General features: G+C 35.2%; 1 protein-coding gene across 11 annotated transcripts in view; it reads right to left on the reverse strand.

Moving 5' to 3' along the window:
• DENND4A (DENN domain containing 4A) overlaps positions 1-20,955 on the reverse strand; it is a 122,688-nt gene that overhangs the window by 16,623 nt on the left and 85,110 nt on the right. For 3 of the 11 annotated variants that reach the window (XM_081513801.1, XM_081513800.1, XM_081513796.1), the window contains 9 exons: positions 18,200-18,335; positions 17,647-17,853; positions 17,433-17,561; positions 17,043-17,184; positions 16,519-16,647; positions 14,382-14,498; positions 13,638-13,766; positions 7,549-8,648; positions 3,363-3,549 (listed from right to left, as the gene is read on the reverse strand). In XM_081513801.1, the coding sequence (XP_081369927.1) occupies positions 3,363-3,549; positions 7,549-8,648; positions 13,638-13,766; positions 14,382-14,498; positions 16,519-16,647; positions 17,043-17,184; positions 17,433-17,561; positions 17,647-17,853; positions 18,200-18,335 (2,276 nt within the window). Of the gene's footprint in view, positions 1-3,362; positions 3,550-7,548; positions 8,649-13,637; positions 13,767-14,381; positions 14,499-16,518; positions 16,651-17,042; positions 17,185-17,432; positions 17,562-17,646; positions 17,854-18,199; positions 18,336-20,955 lie in introns of all 11 variants that reach the window. The other 8 variants (XM_081513798.1, XM_081513797.1, XM_081513795.1 and 5 more) reach the window with 4 other exon arrangements.

A 20,955-nucleotide genomic window follows, 5' to 3' on the forward strand; every position in this document is an offset into this window, starting at 1 on the left:
CCAGAAAAATAAAGTCAGCCACTGTTTCTACTGTTTCCCCATCTATTTGCCATGAAGTGATGGGACTGGATGCCATGATCTTAGTTTTCTGAACGTTGAGCTTTAAGCCAACTTTTTCACTCTCCTCTTTCACTTTCATCAAGAGGCTCTTTAGTTCTTCTTCACTTTCTACCATAAAGGTGGTGTCATCTGCATATCTGAGGTTATTGATATTTCTCCCGGCAATCTTGATTCCAGCTTGTGCTTCCTCGAGCCTAGTGTTTCTCATGATGTACTCTGCATATAAGTTAAGGAAGCAGGATGACAATATACATCCTTGACATACTCCTTTTCCTATTTGGAACCAGTCTGTTGTTCCATGTCCAGTTCTAACTGTTGCTTCCTGACCTACATACAGGTTTCTCAAAAGGCAAGTCAGGTGGTCTGGTATTCCCATCTCTTTCAGAATTTTCCAGTTTATTGTGATCCACACTGTCAAAGGCTTTGGCATAGTCAATAAAGCGGAAATAGATGTTTTTCTGGAACTCTCTTGCTTTTCTGATGATCCAGTGGATGTTGGCAATTTGATCTCTGGTTCCTCTGCCTTTTCTAAAACCAGTTTGAACATCTGGAAGTTCACAGTTCATGTATTGCTGAAGCCTGGCTTGGAGAATTTTAAGCATTGCTTTACTAGCGTGTGAGATCAGTGCAATTGTGCGGTAGTTTGAGCATTCTTTGGCATTGCCTTTCTTTGGGATTGGAATGAAAACTGACCTTTTCCAGTCCTGTGGCCACTGCTGAGTTTTCCAGATTTGCTGGCATATTGAGTGCAACACTTTCACAGCGTCATCTTTCAGAATCTGAAATAGCTCAACTGGAATTCCATCACCTCCACTAGCTTTGTTCGTAGTAATGCTTCCTAAGGCCCACTTGACTTCACATTCCAGGATGTCTGGCTCTAGGTGAGTGATCACACCATCGTGATTATCTGGTTTGTGAAGATCTTTTTTGTACAGTTCTTCTGTGTATTCTTGCCACCTCTTCTTAATATCTTCTGCTTCTGTTAGGTCCCTACCATTTCTGTCCTGTATCAGGCCCATTTTGCATGAAATGTTCCCTTGGTATCTCTGATTTTAACTTTTTATGTTTTTTTAACTTTACAATATTGTATTGGTTTTGCTATACATTGACATGAATCTACCATGGGTGTACATGTGTTCCCCTTCCAGAAGCCCCCTCCCACCTCCCTCCCTTTTCTTGAAGAGATCTCTAGTCTTTCCCATTCTATTGTTTTCCTCTATTTCTTTGCATTGATCACCGAGGAAGGCTTTCTTATCTTTCCTTGCTATTCTTTGGAACTCTGCATTCAAATGGGTATATCTTTCCTTTTCTCCTTTGCTTTTCACTTCCCGTCTTTTCACACCTCTTTGTAAGGCCTCCTCAGACAGCCAGTTTGCTTTTTTGCATTTCTTTTTCTTGGGGATGGTCTTGATTCCTGTCTCCTGTACAGTGTCACGAACCTCCATCCATAGTTCATCAGGCATTCTATCAGATCTAGTCCTTTAAATCTATTTCTCACTTCTACTGTATAGTCATAAGGGATTTGATTTAGGTCATACCTGAACAGTCTAGTGGTTTTCTCCACTTTCTTCAATTTCAGTCTGAATTTGGCAATAAGGCGTTTACATACATAAAAACGCACACAGTACATGTGTAACAGTAAATAAATTTCTTAAATAAACTAACTTCAATAAAAAGTTAAAAAAGATATAACATTAAAGTCTTTATGTTTTAGAACTACATGCTGAAGTATTTATGAATAAAATTATGTATTGTATGGGATTTACTTTAAAATAATTCAGTGGGGCAGGAAAAAATGTTGGGAGCAGAAGTCAGAGGGGATAAGATAAAACAAGATTGGCCATTTGTTGATAACTTTTGAAGTTGCATGAAGGATACATGGGAGTTTGTTGTGCTATTCCTTCTACTTTTGTGATTGTTTGAATACTTCCACAATAAAAGCTTTTTACAATAGTAAAGATGCAAATTTAAAAAATATTATAATGCATTCATTCCTCACATCATATACCAGGATAAATTTCAAATGGATTAAATATATAAATCAGGAGTCAAATCTATTTTTGTATGACCACAAGAATGATTTTTACATTTTAAAAGCACTGTTAAATATATATATATATAGCCCACAAAACTTAAAACTATTTACAATATGGCCCTTTATAGAAAAAGTCTGCTAATCCCAGAAAATGTTAAAAGGGAAATGAGAGAAGTATTGAAGAAAGTAGTGGTGAACCTAGGGAAAGGTTCCCAATGACTCAAAATCCAGAAGTAATAGGGCAAAAACTGATAATTTTAATGATACAAAATTAAAATCTTTTATGTGGGGGAAGAAAACCCTGAAATTTGACACACTTGGAAAAAGCATCTGCCACTGATATGAAAGACAAAGGATGAATTCCCTAATATAAAAAAGAGCTATTAAAACTTAAAAAACAAAGATGGTGGGGGGACCAATAAGTAAAAGTAAAATGTAGCAAAAGACAGTTCACTGAAAAAGAAATACAAATAGTCCCTGAATGTACAGATATGCAATTTAATTTATAAAATAAATATAAATGAAAATTACTTGAAATACACTCTTCACTTCAGATGGCAAAAATCCAAAAGTGTGCTAACATATTTTCTTCACAAGGCTGCTGGGAAATAGGTATTCATCTACACTACCTGTGGGAATACAAAACTGTATACCCCTGAGGAAGGAACTTGGCAATATCACTTCAAGGAAGAACTTGGAAGATCTTCTAAAGCTACCCTGGCAAAAATATAATATGGCATACATGCAACATAGCATTATTCGTAACAGTTAAAGACTGAGAATTTAAAGTCCATCAACAGGGAAGTGGTTAAAATAAACTGATGCAGTCACACATAATGAACAGTGCAACCTTAAAAATGAAAGAGAGACAATGCTATGTGATGATATGAAATGTTCTTCAGAATATGGTGTTAAGTGAAAAAAACAAGTAACAGTTAACTGTTTAACAGTTATTTTACCTTTTGAGTAAGAAGACAAGGAGGTAGTAAGAACACACAAACTCAACACATATGCTTTTAAAAAAGTATATATTTTTTTTAAAAAGGCAACAATGACAGGATAAATAAAAAATGAACAAAAATGGCTACCTCTAGGGACAAGGAGAAAACAAGCTGAAGGGATGAGGATGGAAGCTCGAGTTCTCTGAAAATGCCTTGGTTCTCCATTGCTTTGAGCCAAGCAAATCTTTTACAAAATTAAAATATAAAGGAGAAAAAGTAAAGGTATCACATATCAAATGCAGCATGACAGAAGGGTTTGGACAAACCTTCTAAGGAGGCAGAACTTTCCAGGCTTGTTCTGCTGAAATCAACTCCCTTAGTCCCTGAAGTGGCGCTGCTCTCCTGAGAAGTGGCTCCTTCCAACTCATGGCAGACATCTTCATCTGTTAAAGAGGTAGATTCAGAATCCTGGGCTCCCACTGAAGAAAGACTGGTACGGTCAGAACTTTGATCCTAAGGACATAATTATAAGCTTAATTTCCTTCATATTTAAAGTTATTTAAAAGGTCACTTCTAAGGCAGAGGAAATGCCTAATTATTCAGATGATCAATTAATCAACGTTATAACTTCTAGGGGAAAAAAAACCCAACCAATTTTACAAGGGCATCCTCATGTGGACAAACATGAGCTGGAGATCAATTTTTATGGCAGCATTTTTTAGTTAGATCAAAGCAGACACCTGTTAGATAACTGCTAACTTTAAGCCTTTGTTTATTGTTAATTTTCTTCCCTGCAAATCCCAGTCCAGGATGATACCACCAGAAAATTACATTTTATTCTCTTTTAATTTTATTTGTTCACATTTTATTCTTTTCCATAGCAATCCAGGTTATTATTCCTGGATCCCATGAAAGTTACTGTGTAGTCTGGATACTGTTATAATCTCTTGGAGAATGTTGTGCTGTTGTTTTAGCAGGCAGTCAACTGAGTTATGTTCAGTTTATAATTTGTGTTTTGACTTTTGTAGGTGGTGATTTAATACTCAGTTTAATTCTCTAAGCCTTGTTCTCCATGCTGGTCTGCATCTATGTACGTGTACGTGTAAGCTCAAGGGTGAGGCGGATACTTGTGTGGGCCATACACAGAATCAGGAATCCTTCTTTCACAGCTTCCCTTCATGCTCTTCTGCCCACAGAGACCTCTGCCCTGGTTCCTCTCTCCAGGAAATATGGGGATTCTCCTGAAATCTTAGCTGCCAGGATGCTAGGCCACACTGTGACTGGGACCTGCTCTTGGGGCAAAGATGCATGAAAAAGAAAATGGGAAATTTTCTCCACGATCTGCTGCTTTTACTTTTCAGAATCCTTAGATAGTTGCTGTTTTATATTTTGTCCGGAGTTTTTAGTTGTAAGTGGAGGGATGGGTTTTAGTGGCCTTGTGTTACCACAGTGGAACTAAAATTTTCACCCAAATTTTTAAAGAATATTTTTGCTTGGTACAGAAAAACACATTGGCAGCATTTTCTTTCAGTATTCTGATCAAGATGTCTTTCCAGTGTCTTTTGACATCACTTTCTATTCAGAAGACAGCTGTTAGTTTTCTTATTGTTGCTCTTTTTTTTAAGAAATTAATGCTTTATTTGAGAAACTTACTTCCAAATTACTTTTACATGTTTTTAAGTCATAAAGAGCATCCAAGAAAAAAACATATACAGTTTCCATAGGAATAAGGACAAAAAAGTGGGGTTGATGACTGCCCCAAATGATACTTCCTAAAAGAAAAAAATGTAATATTTAACTTTTTTTTTTTTTTGAGGCAGGGTAAGTGAACTACACACATCATAAATAAAATTTTCTTACTTTACAAGGAGGAAGGACTATGATCCTGTTTTTGATGCATCTTAAATACAAAATCCACTGTTCTGATCAAGATGAGGGAAAAAAGATCATTCTTCAACACTTCAGTTCTCAGGCAATGAAATCCAAAGGTCTGTTGAATCCACCTTTTCGGTTCATGTACTGCCTATACTTTCTCTTCTGAGACACATTTATGGCATAGGCATTTACAGAGCCATCCACCTTTTTCCCTTTTGTGGAGTCAAAGGAGGCAAATCCCATTAACATCATTTCTACTTCTTTCTCTGTTTTGCCCTCTGTCTTCCTCAGTTATCTGACGTTCTTTGCTCTTTGTTTTTTTCCTCTCCTCATCTCTTCTTTCAGTTGAGAAGGGGAAGGAGATGTGGATCTATGTCGTCTTGGGGACCTGGAACACCTTCTGTGTGGGGAGCAAGAGCGGCTTCTCCGATCTTGCTCCCGGGACGGGGATCTTTCTCGGCGCCTGCGTTCTCTTTCCCGGGATGTGGACCGGGACTGCCTAAGCTCCCTCTGTGGGGAGCGGCAGCGGCTGCGACCCATTTGGAATCCTCCTTCAGTACAAGTCGCCCAGGAAACGTATTGTTGCTCTTTTGAAGGTAATATATCTCTTTTCTTTGGCTCCTTTTAAGATTTTCTTTGTATTTCATTTTCATCTATTCTAACATTAGATGCCTATGGTTTTGGGGTTTTTTTTTTTGCACTTATTCTGCCTGACATTCATATATCTTCTAAATATGTGAATTGACATCTTTAATCACTTTTGGAAAATCCGTGGCAATTAGCTTTTAAAATTTTCTTTCTACCCCATTCTTTCTTCTTCTGGAGCTCAATTACATCAATGTTAGGTAGTTCCACTAAACCCCACATTCTTTCCAGTATTCCCCCCCCTTTTTTTTTTCTGTCTATACTTCCATGTGGATATTTTCTACTAACTCCCATCAAGTTCACTAATCTTCTCCTGTGTTTTGTCTGCTGTTAAATCCAACAACTGTATTCTTAATTTCACATCTTTTTCACTTCTAGAATTTACACTGGTTCTTTTCAATAGATAATTATCTGGGTAAAATTTCCATCTTTCTAGCTTTTTTTTTTTTTTTAACCCTTTTCTCTATTTTCTTGGACATGTTGCAATTATTTCCAAGTACCTTGCTAATTCAAATATTTAGATCACCTGAAGGTCTATTTCCTCCACCATCTGTTTTTCCTTTGTTTTTAGTTACAGTCCTTGTCTCTCAGTATAGCTGTGGTTTTTCTTTTGGCTGCAATGGGTCATTATGGTGCATGGGCTTCTCTTGCTGTGCAGCGCAGGATCTAGAGTATGTAGGCTCTCTACTTGCAGCACACGGGCTTAGTTGCTCTGTGGCATGGGGGATCTTAGTTTCTCAACCAGGAATTGAACCCACGTCCCCTACAGTGGAAGGCAGAACCACTGGACTTCCCTGGTGGGAAGTCTGTCAGTATAGCTATTTTAAATTTAATAACAATATAAAAAACTACATAGAAAAAACTGTAACTCCAGTTAATGTTCTGTTCCTCTGGAAAGGACACACTTTTTCCTGTTAAAGCAAAGGCTGATTGGTTTGATCTAATCATAGACTGAGCTGAGTCCAGCACAGGTTGCAGTTTTGGTCAAGTGTAGTCTACCTTTGGTTTGCTCATTTTCCTAAGGCATAGCTCTGCAAGAATTTGAACTAACGGCCTGGTGTGTGTACCAAAGATTCCCTGCCCCCACTCCCCTCAGCTCTCAGTAGTTAAACTGTTATATTCCCATCAGCATAAAATTGCTGAGAACTTTTTTTTATCAGAGATTTATTGCTTACCTTTTCATACTCCTGTTTCATGCATTATTTGGAAAACATCTTGAAAGAAAAAAAACTTGTGCATCTGAGGACTCTCAAATTTGTCAAAGGGACAAATATTTTTGTCTCTCCAGTTACACAAGATCCCCATAGTCCTGCTGGCCCCCTCACCTCTCCACAGTCCTCTGATAAGGCAAAGCCTGAATTTGTAACCTTTTACTCTGTGCTCAGAATAAGCAAATACCCTCATAGAAAAAGTAGCTATAGAACTTCAGCTCATCTCTGCAATTCTCCTCTCTAGAATCTTGCCGGTCTATTTTCTAGTTGTTTTAGCAGTTCTCTGATGACTTTAAGCAAGTACTTAAGGGTAGCTACTCCAGTATTCTGGCCTGGAGAATTCCATAGACTGCATAGTCCATGGGGTTGCAAAGAGTCAGATGTGACTTTCACTTCACTTCTATATTTCATCTAGCTTTTTGCTTTGGGAGGTATGTGGGTGTATCACAAGGTACTCCATTCTAACCAGGAAGAAAAATCCTATGCCTAGCTGGTAATTTCTGAAGGCAATAAATAATGAAGCTCAGTAAGCATTTTTACTCCAGCTACAAATCACTTTCTTTCAAAACTGAACTACAAATATAACCTTAGTTGGTGAATTCTTTCCTTTTGAAGTTATTATTCGAGTTCAAATTCTGATACTTACAAACCTTATGCATCCCATGAGTCCTTTTTGTAAAGCTGTGTTTTAGGAGAATGGTAAAAACACATCTTTGCAAGTAAGGGACTTCTGGTGGTAGAGGAGGGTAAAAGGAAACGTAGAAAATACTAATAAACCTACCTTCGATGATGTGGTATACATGGTGAATCTTGAATACCATTTGCTTGCTTTCTCTGCAACTCCTTTTCCAGCAGTGAACATACTGTTTCTTAGAACATCTAGTTTAGGTACTAGCAGTGTATCTAAATTAAATGAAGGTGATGAATGGGTTAATCCATCTTGAGATTCTTCCCTAAATGGACAAGTAGGTGAGAAGGCTGGAGAAGACCAGAGTCTATCCCTTGGCCTGTCCTCATTTTTTGAGTAACTTTTAGATTTGGTAAGTCTCACTGGTCTGGGAGAATTAGGAGGCAGGCTAGATCTTCTGCATGCCTTGACCAATGTTGGACTTTTCTTAGTGGTGACTTTATCATCACTGGCCCGTTGTAAATCAATGCTTGGTGTTCGACTTGTCAAAGGACTGCTCATGTTATTCATATACATCTCAATTTCTTCAGCTAAATCCCGCCTAGCAGATGGTGTTGAAACACTTTTGCTATCATCCTCCTCCTCTTCCTCCTCCTCTTTTTGCTGCTGTTCAGTCTCAGCAACCAAAAGTGAGAGGGGATCAAATCCTGTGGCAACATCAGTTTTTTCAAAAGGTTTTATTGAAAAGCTGCTGTTCAAGCGTTGACTCCTCTTGGGATTTTGTGGAACAATGTACCTCGCTTTTGAACTATCTGTTTCATTGTCTAAGTCTTCTAAGTCAAAAATAACAGGAGAATCCACTTTATCTGCCAAACAATTAGAACCATCAAAAGGTATATCATCATCACTCGATTCCTTTTCTATACTGTCTCTCTTTGATCTTAAAGATGGCTTTCCAATATTAAGACTATTTGGTCTTGTGCTTTTTGAGATTACATTTGAAAGAATTTTTGCATCAGCTCCTAATTTTTCAACCATATCTCCAGGGTTTGCTTCCTGGTTAATTCTATTGAGCATAAGTCCCATTAGTACTCCTCCACTAAGATTGCGGTTTCTATTTGCCCAGGACATTTGCTGCTGCAAATTAGGCTCATTGTCACTTTTATGTCTTTTCCTGAAGCATCTACTTTGAATGTTTCCTGTTTCATTTGTATCCTCAAAAGACGATATTAAGAGCGGCTCAGATGTGCTTTCTAAAAAACAAGAAAAGTGCCTTTAGCCATGAAAAATGTAATATGCAAATATAAGTTGTCTTAAATATTTAAGATACCAGTAATAAAAATGATAACAGCAAGAATTTATCAAGTACCTGCTATTTCACAGATGCTATACTAGGCACTTTATTTACATTATCTAGCATAATCATTCCAATATCCTTATGGGTGGAGAAAAAGCTTATACTCAGAGAGATTAATTACCTAGCCCTTAAGTGACAGAACTGAGATTCAAATCAAATATGAAGGGTACGCTCTGAGATATAAGGATGCACTACATTTTAAAATTTATAAGACTAATATTTACCCTTGGTATATTTATAATAACAACAATAATAATGAATTTATGTCCATTTCATCGAACTGATTAAATAACAATGGTTATACAATTGTGGTTGTGCTAGATAACCTTAAGATTCTGAGTTTTCTGCCTATAAAAAGAAAAATAAAACCAAAAACACTAAGCCAAACAAAAGACAGCTATGTGAGCTTTATAAATAAAACTTATTTTTAAAACTCTAAATTCTCATGACCATAGATGTGGCTAAATAATTTTATTTTTTCTTTACATATTGATACAAGTTTATAATACTTGAATGTGAACAGCCACTTTCTATTCAGAAACACTGTTAACTGCTTTTAACCAGAAACAGAAATCAAGACTTTTGATCACTTTAATTGTCCTTATTATGTGGGAGTCTCCTAAAGCATTAGTCTAGGTATAGTATGGTCAACTACTCTTTTTACATGTTTTATCCAACAGGATTAGCTCTCTATAACCAGGCAATTACTAAAAATGTGCCTTTTTTCCTGTCATATGGTGCATTCAGGTAACAGGATAGGAGATAAAAGGGACTACTAGAGACCTTAAAAGCCTACAAACTAATATTGTTTAATAAGCATATAGTAATAGCATTAACAAGGAAAACAGTACAGTAGAGAGGTAAAGTATATTCTTTTTTTCCTATATCAGCTTATGATTAAGGATATAAGAAACGAAGAATACATTTTCTTCTAATATTCTGGGAAACTTTCTACTGGACAAGTTATATATTATCAAAGACCTGGAAGAATCTTATAAGCCAAAGATAAAACTCGAGGACTGCATTTAAATAGATGAACAAGGGTTCCTTCACAAAGTAAGAACTATGCAAATGGTCTAAAGACAAATAAAGCTGGTTATCCAATTATACCAGTGGTCGGCAAACTGCACCACTGAGCCAACTCCAGTCTGTGGACTGTTTTTATACAGTCTCAAGTGGTATTAACATTTTAAGAGTTGTACAAATCACACACATAAAGAACAAGCAATTGGATTTCCCAGTGGTGCAGTGGTTAAGAATCCACTAAGAATCAACCTGCCAATGCATGGGACACAGGTTTGATTCCTGGTCTGCAAAGATCCCATATGCCACAGAGCAAGTAAGCGTGTGTGCTACAACCACTGAGCCTGTGCTCTAGAGCCTGGGAGCTGCAACTACTGAGCCTGTGTGCTGTAACTACTGAAGCTCATGTGCCCTGGAGCCTGTGCTCTACAACAAGAGAAGCCACCACCACAAGAAGCCTACGCACTGCAATGAGAGAGTAACCCCCACTTTCCACGACTAGAGGAAGCTTGTGCGCAGCAACAAAGAGTCAGTGCACTTCAACAAAGACTCAGCATAGCCAAAAATAACAATAAATTAAAAAAATAGAACAGGCAATAGAGACTGTATGTGGCCTGTAAAGCAAAAATATTGACTGTTTGGCCATTTACAGAATAGTTTCTCTGATTCTAAGCTGATATACATGTTAAATTCTACCAGACTGGGCTGGATGCTGCTCTAGCCCAGGGGTTGCCCTTCTTTAGATCTGTGAACAAGCTGTAATTCCTTCCTACTATACAGTCTTGACACATTGCTTCCCATTGCTTGGAATGCTCCCTTTCAATTTCTCCTTCAGAACTTCTGTGTGCTCAGTTGCTCAGTTGTGTCCAACTCTTTCTGACCACATGGACTCTAGCCCACCAGACTCCTCTGTTTATGGGATCGTCCAGGCAAGAATACTAGAATGGGTTGCATTTCCTCCTCCAGGGCATCTCCCAACCCAGGAAGTGAACTTGTGTCTCCTATGTCTCCTGCGTCAGTAGGCAGATTCTTTACCAGTAAGTCACCTGGGAAGCCCACATCCTCATTTATTTTCTATTCATTCTTCATATGTAAGTACAAAAACCATATTATCAAGGAAGCTTTCTTGACCAATGTCCCCTAATCCAGGATAGCCTCTCTATTACATGCTCTCACCCTTCTTGACAATATTTAATATCAGGGTGTTTTCCCATTTACTTGATTATTTGATTAATGTTTTCTCATCCCTCCCATGTGTTTCTCTATGAAGTCAGGGACCATGTTTATTTTTTATTCTTTACTATATCCTAGGCATATGGTAGCAGATAATAGGTGTGCAAAAAAAAAAAAAGAAATATCGCTGAATGAATACTGTCTTCTGGGAAACAACTGCAGCCAACAGACCAACCCAGAATATAACATAGCATAATATACTACAATATGACACGTTATAGCTAAATGTAGTAGCTAAAGATAAAAAGCTAAAACACACTTAATGCAGAATTAGGCCTAAAAACATATTTCAAAGTATGTTTTCAAGTTTAGAGTATGTTTCACTTCAGAGTAAATTTTTTTGTGTGCTTGAACTCTCAGTAATTCAATATGCATTTATCAAAATGTTAAAATTCCTGGGCTTCCCTGGTGGCTCAGTGGTAAAGAAGCTGCCTATCAATGGAGGAGACTTGGGTTTGATCCCTATCCTGAAAGATTCCACACACTGCGGAGCAACTAAGCCTAAGTGCCGCAACTACTAAGCCTGTGTTCTAGACCCCAGGAGCCTTAACTACTAAAGTCCTCGTGTACTAGAGCCTATGCTCTGCAACAAGAGAAGCTACTGCAATGAGAAGCCTACACACCGCCACTAGAGAAGAACTCACCCAGCAACGAAGACCTAGCATAGCCAAAAATAAAGAAAATTATTTTTTAAAATGTTAAAGTTCCGAAGATAATCATGAAGTAACTAACTATAGGGTGATGCTTTTAACTATCAAACATTAAAACAAGTCTTTGGTTACTCCATTCCCACATCTTTTGGAAGCTGTCATTTATTTATGTAATGATATAAATAAAATATACACATATTGTACTGCAAAACATAAAGAAACTCAAAAGGTGTTCTGAATCCTAGGAGTACTGGTATACAAGAAAAAAGATACAGAAAAATTAATTATTCCTATAAATCCCACATATAGTCTTGGGTAGGAGTGATAAACCCAAAGTACTTAACAGATAGAAAAGTTTTCAAGTCAAAAATCTTAAGGATAAACTAACAACTTCAGTTCACACCTAGGAAACGTATCACAGGCTTTGAAAAAGTGACTTATTCAGCACAGAGGGCAAAATCAAAAGCCATATGCTTAGTCAGATGCTGACGACTCTGACACAATGTCAGAAACACAGGATCGTTGACAATCATATGAAAATAGAAAGTTCATAAAAATAGCTCTAAGAAAACTGCAAGCCTGAACAGAAAGGAATAAAAGAACAAGAAAGCAAAGATTACCAAAGGCCAGTTATGAAGATTCATAATTAGACAGTGATTAGGAAGAACTAAATGGTTGTGAAGCAAATTTGATACCAATGAAACAATTTTTAATGTTTAAGTTATAACAATTATCTAACAAAGAAATGTGAAGAAAGAGTTATAGATCATTTAACACTTTTTTTTTTTGATAGCTGAAGCAGGGGTCTGCACACTTTTTCTGTCAAGGGCCAGACAGTAAATATTTCACCCAATGCAGGCCATACAGTCTCTGTGGCAACTCCTCAGCTCCGCTGACACAGTACCAAAGCAGCCATAGGCAAGACAGAAGCAAATGAGCTGGCTGTGCGCCAATCAGCCTTTGTTTATGAACACTGAACTGTGATTCGTTTAATTTTCATGTGTCACAAAATCAATAGTATTCTTGATTTTTTACCATTTAAAAGTGTGAAAAACCATTCTTTGCTTGTGGACCTGTACAAAAACCAGGCTGCAGGCCCAGTTTGGCCCGTGGGCCAGAGTTTGCTTACCCCTGAACGAGAGGCATATCTACTTATGCTGCAGAAAAACAAACGTCACAGCAGCAGGGCCGTTTACAGAGAGATTTCAGCCTTCACTGCACAGGTCCCTCAATTGTTTAAGTTAAAATGATGCAGAATTGAGCTAATCAAAAATAAAATAATTATGAAATCAGAATGAAACACCAGAAACACTGAATCTTAGGTCTGTTTAGTTCCCTCACAAAGTAGTCTGATGAAAAGTTTGTGAGACCAAATATTATCCAGGATCCTAAAATGATTTTTCCATTAACTAACTGATAACTTATGTGATGTGCCAACAGTCTGACTATGCCTGAGTTTTCCCATCTTTGAAAGAGTGCTAATATTTCCTCTCTCACTAATATAAGCACTGCTATAATAATAAATATAAAATACTATATATGAAGTGCTTTGGAAAGAAAAAATATTACGTACTGTTATCTAAACTATCTGAAGAACTATCCTTTTGCCTCTGAAAACACAGGAATAATACGAAGACTAAGGAACTCATTTAAAAACTGGTGAGGTGTATAGTACCCTCAGAACTGGTCATCTTACTTGCTTCCCATTTCCCCTCCCCAAAACTTCCCACATTCCAAACTCAAAAGATGGTTCATGGCTTGTAAGCATGTCCCCTTACTTTGTTATAATAAAGCTTGAACAAACTGTATTATAAAATACAGAATTTAAACTACTAAACTATACCATTGAGAGGTGGCACAAATATAAAAAACAAAACAAAACAAAAAACCCCTGGAGAATTAAGACTTTAAAAAAATATTCACTAGAAATACAGATACAAGTTATTCTGCACATAACAGGAGTATACTATTCAACTTACCTGTGCTTTCTCCTGATATTTTATCAGCTCTGCTATTTGTACCACTGAGGCGAACTATACTGGAAGAACTTTGATAACTGAGCTTAGGAAGACAATCGGCACTTCCCTTTGCACTCTCGCACTCTGACACTGTAAAGATTAAAATGCAGTTTTAGATGTAACCTATACACATCGATGCAGTCATAAGGAGAAGTAGCTTTTAGTTCTAAATAGTTCCACCTAAAAAAAAGTGATAAGAAAATATTGAACACCTCTGTATCTATTTGTCAATCACAAATAAGTGATATCATTTGAGTCATCAAGGTGTGTACCAAACAGCTAAATACTGGTCATGCATGAGGTCCATGCATACAAAGCATGCCTTTTATATTTATTCTTTAGTTATGAAACACTGCTTTTGATGGGGAGAGGTAAGCAGGAAAAATATAAATCACAGACTATTAATAAAAGCATTAAGTTAAAATATTATTAAGCCCCAGGAAAAAGCCACTGTTCAAAGAAATATGTATTTCTACTATAAGAATAGTATTTGATTGGAGAGTGTTTTGCCACTGAGACCACACACTTCACACATAAGGTATTTGCATGCTGGAATATTAGGTGGTGGAGAGGGCTTATAATGTGAGGAAAGAGGAGTTTCCATGGGAAAGTAAAAAACAAAATTAGTACTTTGACACTTAAAGTGACTTGAATTTTCTACTAATGTAATTTCACAATTTTATACCATATCAACTTAGAACCTACAGGAACTAGAATCACTCCCTTTCTTATCTTTTTCTTCTTGAATGTCCTCAGTGGATGTATCCCCTCTTCTAACTTCATCCTTAGATAACGAATTATATCCAAGATCAGACTGGCCACCTGGAAAAGGAAAAAAACCCTATGTTGTTTATCATAAAATTCTTTAATAAGAGAAACTGGATTAGAAGATACATGTTGGTATTTAGGTTTACTCATAGAAATTTTTCTGGATAACTTCCAATTGAAAGCATTATTTTGTTAGCTCTTCCCCATTTCTACTAACGTAAGAAAGGAATGATCACAAAATGATCACATTTATTTTTGTCTCCACATTGTAGTCAAAAGTAACTATGTGTGTTTACACTACTATCTGGGCCCCAAAAGACACAGACAAGCCAAACATTCTTTATTCAAGTCCATGACCTTTCTAGGTGAAGGTCTGAGATCCAACTAAGCAGTGGAGAAGAAAAATCTGTAGGGAACTCTTAACAGAACACCCACACACAGATCATTGAAGCCAAATGTCTAAAAGATCTTACCAAAAAATGGGCCTGTTTAAATTTGTTGATAGGTAGTTAGTTTCTCTGAAAATTCAATTGAATAATTATTGAACTGCACATGAGTGCAAATACACGGGAATGAGAAAAAAATCTAGTGTTAAATTTATTAAGCAAATGTTGCATCAATATAAGAAAACTTCTAATACACTGTTCTATTAAAGAGGGACTCTATAATTTTCAGCAAATTGTTTTCACTAGACTGGTATCAAAACATAAGGTTTTGAATCCTAGTTCTCGATCTTAGGAGACATGATTTTAAGTAAACCACTTAACCTCTCTGTTTGAATCTCAAGTTCCCAGATGTATAATATAAAAGGCTGTTATATGAGAGACTACACATAAAATGATTTTATAAACTTGCAAAGAACTACTTAAAGAAACTGTATTATCATTAGGTGTTCACCTTAATATCTTTTTTATAATTTTGAGTTTGTATTTTTTCTAATCAAAGCTTCAGCTCTATTTCCAAAGAAACAACAAATTAAAAAATGTAAAGATAATCTTGATAAAATTCAAGGTTTTATTAGGTTCTTCACTGCAGATATCCTTTTTAAAGGCCATTAGTTAAAAGACGGATTTCTTCATTTTAAAGAGATAGTGCCTGAGGATGACTACTACAGCTCTGATTGAATTCACAATTGCATGAACAAGAAACAAAACCGGCCAAGGAAGAACTATGAAAATGACATTTCAATGTACACAGCTTATATTTATTACTCTCAAAAGTACATGTAAAAAGAGATAGACCAAAATAACGTTAAAATTAGCAGAGCCATAAGTCTTCATATTTTATTATTAATGCTTGGATTTTTCAGTTTAAAGTTTTGGCTCATTAATATGTAGCTCTTATACTATATTCAAAAATCATCTCTAATTTTTATAATGTACAAATGAAAAGGGCAAAATTATTCAAATAATTTATTTTTTATGTGTCAGTTTTCATAATTTACTTACAGTAAGCTTACATACAAATCTTTTAATGAAAGTAATGCCATATTCAGTGCTAGAATGCTGTAAGTTTTAAAAATGTTCAAATTTTTTATTGTGATTTTTAACTTTAATATAAATGAAAACTCACAAGAAGTTGCAAAATTAATACAGTAGGAAGAGCTCCTCTGTACCCTTTATCCAGCTTCCCTCAATAATAATATCTTGCATGAAACATGGAACACTGTTAAATCCTGGAAACTGATGCTGATATGGTACTATTAACTCCGATTAGGGATCTAAGTTTCTTTCTTTCAAACCCTAATAACATAAAAAAAACCTCTCATAACATGCTCCTAATACAAAGAACTTATCCTAAGAAAATGATATGATAAAGAGACCTCTGTGCTATTCAGAGTTAATTGGATTATCATGGGCTAAAAACTCGAATAAACTCTCTTAACCTTTCATTTTGACTCAAGTAGAGAATGCATAAAATTTCATAGTTATTAAATATACTATCAAATGCCTACCATATAAAATTTAAAAAGACAATTAAATATACCACTGAAAATTAAAATCTAAAAAGACAGGTTAGCAAACTTAGTTCTTGAAATGTATTGCAATAAATGTATACGTAAGTACACACAAACCTGTACTAGATCTATCATCGGAAGCATACACTTTGATTAAACCTGTATTAAAAGGTGCCTGCTCCACAGTGTGTGTCCCATGACCACTATCCATGCTGCCATGACTAACAGCATCCAGGTCACTGCCATCTGCTTAAGAACACAATTTGACAGCATTTTACTACTCAGGGAGATAACCAAAAACACATATTAGTTTGTTGTTCAAGCTAATAATCTACTAATACTGATCATGAAGACTGTCACATAATTAGCAAAATACAACTACAACAAAGAAGCCTATCATGAATTATTAATGAACACTAAAACAAGACCACCAAAGGTTGATAACAGTTACAAGAAAAAAGAGTAAAATTTGGTGCTTCTTTTTAAAAAGAGTAATATTTGAATTTGCTTAATGACAATAAAAACTAGAAAACATTCAATATTTTGAAATATTAAAATTTCCAAATAGTGTAGATTTTAACTAGTCAATTAATTTTAAAGAAAAAGTACAGCATACACACCCCTTAAAAGCCTGTACTTACCTGAGAGAGCTGTTTGTGATAAATTTGCAGGCTTCTTTAAAGCTCTTTTGAACTGTGCTACTCCTAAAATAACATTTCTCACTTTTGTCCAAAGAAAATAGCCACTACGACTCCTTGAAGGCCAAGTACTTTCCAAAACAGCCTATTCATTCAACAAAATAAAATATTAGTGAAATAATTTTTATAAATGAACATTCATTAGCTCTAGAGTCAATCCAAAGAATAAACACACTGTACAACCCAAAATAGAACAAAAAATCTTATTTTCAATTTACAAAATATATTTTAGATACTCTAAAATAAATACCACAAAACCCCTGCCTCATTTATTTCTGCCATTAAACTAAGGTTGTAAAATGACAAAAGTTATATTTAAGTCAAAGTAATTACCTTATTATAATAGCCATAAGTAATGGCATTTGGGTCAATGCCAGCTTTCTGCATTTCAAAAAGCACTCGAACTGCAAGCACTGGCTGATCATATTGTCCACAGAGCTGCATAAGAATGCGGTAGCACACCTGGAACACAGAAATTTTGAGAGTGCACGGAAGCAAAGTATCTACGTACATAAATCTTGAATAAAATAATAAGGATAACTGTTACCTCATCAGGTGGATCCATCTTCTTTGACTGCATTTTTTTAAGTACATCATATGCTGTTTTCAGAGCCCTGACTTTTGAATGACATACTTTCACATAAGCTGGGAGACAAATAAACCAGAGTCCGTAACAGTGGCGCAGCAGACACCTAGACCACATCTGAGGGATGGACGAGTATCTCCTGGCAATTTTATGGGCTGATTTGATTTCCTGGAAAAAATGCGAGGATCTTATTAATAAATTTACATACTTAAAATATCCTTTATTTAACTGAAGGCTGAACAAGTGTAAGTCACATACTTTAATAATGTTTCCCTAACATCTGTCTATAATTAATAAATATTCAAGCCTCTGCTTTAATCTGTATTATACAATATGTAAAATAAAGTTCTAGGTTAAGAGAACTGGTTAATTTTTTGAAGTCAGATTATTCTACATTTTCTTCACAATGCTTCAGGGAGCATAATGTGGGGTAGTAAAATACAGGAGGAAGAGTGTCATATTTATTTTTGTTCTAATGCGTGATTACATGAAGAATACAAAATCATCAAAGCACCTGTTTTGTTCTTCTGAACATGGGAGAAGGGCTACTAGGACTACTTGATTTTGAAGGCAATTTGCTCTTTTGTGTTTGTAGAAATCCTTCAGGTCTCTCAAATAAATTGTTCCTAAGAACTGGAAATCCATTATAGCTGTTTTTGAAAAGAAAAGAAAAACTCAAGCACATATAGATGATCATACTGGTTACAAGCTAAACAAATTATGACCAATAACTTCTTAACTTATTTTAACTTCTTAACTCATTTTAACTTAACGTATTTTAAGTCTTCCTCCATCAGGGTTTGATATATAATCAACAAATATTCATACTAATGATGCTTTTCTTACTATAATAGTTAAAAATGTAATAGTCAAATACATATTCAAGGATATATTTTGGAGAGAAAAAAGTGAAACACATTTAAATTTTGCTACACTTGACATCAAACTCCAAAGTAACTCAAACAAATTTTACAAGTGAGTATTCATGCAGATAAATAGCAAACATATGAGATAATATCAGAATGGGTAAAAGGCCCACCAAATCAATACTCTTTCAGACAGGAGAGTTATTAATATCATTGCTTGGATTAACATATTACTATAGAACTTTCCTCTTAAAAAATGCAAATAATATGAGTCAACCAGGACAAGCTCTAACATTATTATGAAAGGATTTATCAGGTTAGCTAAGTAGATTCAGGGCCTCATTTATGAGAAAGAAAATTGAAGAAGTTGGAGAACAGGAAGAAAAGATTAGACTGGGTGACTATGAGGAGGTAGGCCTAATTTGGGTGCTAGCGTAGGGTATTTGGGCATTTAAAAGGTAGCATCAGGGACTTCCCTGGTGGTCCAGTGACTGGGACTCCATGTTCTCAATGCAGTGGGCCCAGGTTTGATCCTTGACTGGGGAACAAGATCCCACATGCTGCAACTAAAGATACTACGTTCTACAGCTGGGGCCCAGCACAAACAAATAAATATTAAAAAATGGAAAAAAAGTAGCAGCAGCTGGGTAAAAGAAATGCTAAAAACAACAGAAGAAGCCTCTGAGGAGCAAACCTATCCTACTTTATTCTTAAAGGCATATAAATAGTTTTAATTACCTAAGAAGAAAACTAACTATAATAAAAGATAAACTGTATCTATTATATGTTATTATAGGCAAACCCAACAGAACAAGAAGCTATTAGTAATGATTGAATATTAAGTAGGAATAAAATAGCAAAGAAGTTCAGGAAAATCATGTCCCTTAAAAAAGTTCATTGTATGTATATGGTGTGATAATAAGACACACAGTGCTTCTTTTGGAAACTTACTGTCTTATCATTTTATACAGACTATGTAAGTATATATATGAATTACTACCTTTTACTAACAGGATCCACTGTGCCCATTAAAGACATTTAAGTTTATTTCCAATGATGGGTATGATTACACCAAAATCATATTAGTAGTCTCAAGGAAAAAAAATGACAGACTGTTTTAAAAAATGAGAACTTTTAAAGATAAGTAGTATTCTTTTTAAAGGACTAAATCTAAAGGTAAATTTTAAATAATTAAAACCAAACCACAAAAAGGAAAACAAAACTATATTAATGAAATATACCAAAAGATGTCTCTTAGAAGTATAATGTACAAAACAGAAAAAAGAAATGAGATCTCGTTTAGAAAGAAAAAGAAAAGAGAAACTATCAGAAATATTTTATGTCTTTGAGAAAAGGCAGACTTCTAAAAATTATATGAGCAACATCAGCAATAGGTAAAAATGAAGGGTAGGAATCAGGTAGCTTATGAATTAATCAATATTCAAAACATCAGTTACACCACTTGTAAAAGGAAGAATTTAATCCAAGTGATAAATGAGGATGTCCTAAAAAATTTCTTTTCAATGAAAATAGCAAACTATGATTTAATTATAGGTTTAAAATGGTTTTAGAATCTTTTTTTTTTTTTTTTTTTATAAATTTATTTATTTTAGTTGGGGGCCAATCAGGATATTTATTTAAAATAAGAAATTATTATGGAAAGTTTTAAAAATCATTTAAAATCTGAATGGAACTGACATTTTTATGGTATATTATAAACTATCTCTAGTTATAACCAATGTTATATACATATATCTCTGTGTGTGTATATATATATAAAATACATATCTAGATAGATAGATAGACTATGATAAATCCACCTCTATCATAACCCTATCATTGTGCTCACAGCTTTTCTCTTTCCCGCTAGACCTGAAGGCAAGAACAATATATCATTCAAGTCTATATACCAAGCACTTAGCAGTGTCTGAACAAACTTCCTAAATTAACGACTAATTCCAACAGTTTTGAATTTCCCTGACTTTAAAACTCATGGAAAAATTAAAAAAATTAAATCATACAAATCAAAGTCACAAATATCAACTCTAAATTAGATCAATATTTTTTTAAAAAATTGAAGTATAGCTGATAATCCTTTTGTAAACCAAGGTTATATTAATCAGTATGTGTTGGGGGAGGGGATGAAAGTGAGTAAACGAGTCTTAGTGAGAAACAAAAATCAAAATTCTATAATAAATGTGCTGCATCTTGGTGGGTCCTAACTTAAAATTTATGAGAACATATACTTATGCAGATATAGAGAGCTTCCTAAGTCTATATCATGCAAAATTATATATTTTTTCTTTTTATACCTCAAAACTTAGTAATGGATGTGGGATAAGCTTGCTTACCACCTAAAAATTAGGGATCTGTAAAGTTTGGATTTTTGAAAATACCACAGTCC

The sequence above is a fragment of the Giraffa tippelskirchi genome, chromosome 7, assembly GCF_054371585.1.
Source record: "Giraffa tippelskirchi isolate mGirTip1 chromosome 7, T2T-mGirTip1v1.2.pri, whole genome shotgun sequence".
Classification (NCBI taxonomy): domain Eukaryota; kingdom Metazoa; phylum Chordata; class Mammalia; order Artiodactyla; family Giraffidae; genus Giraffa; species Giraffa tippelskirchi.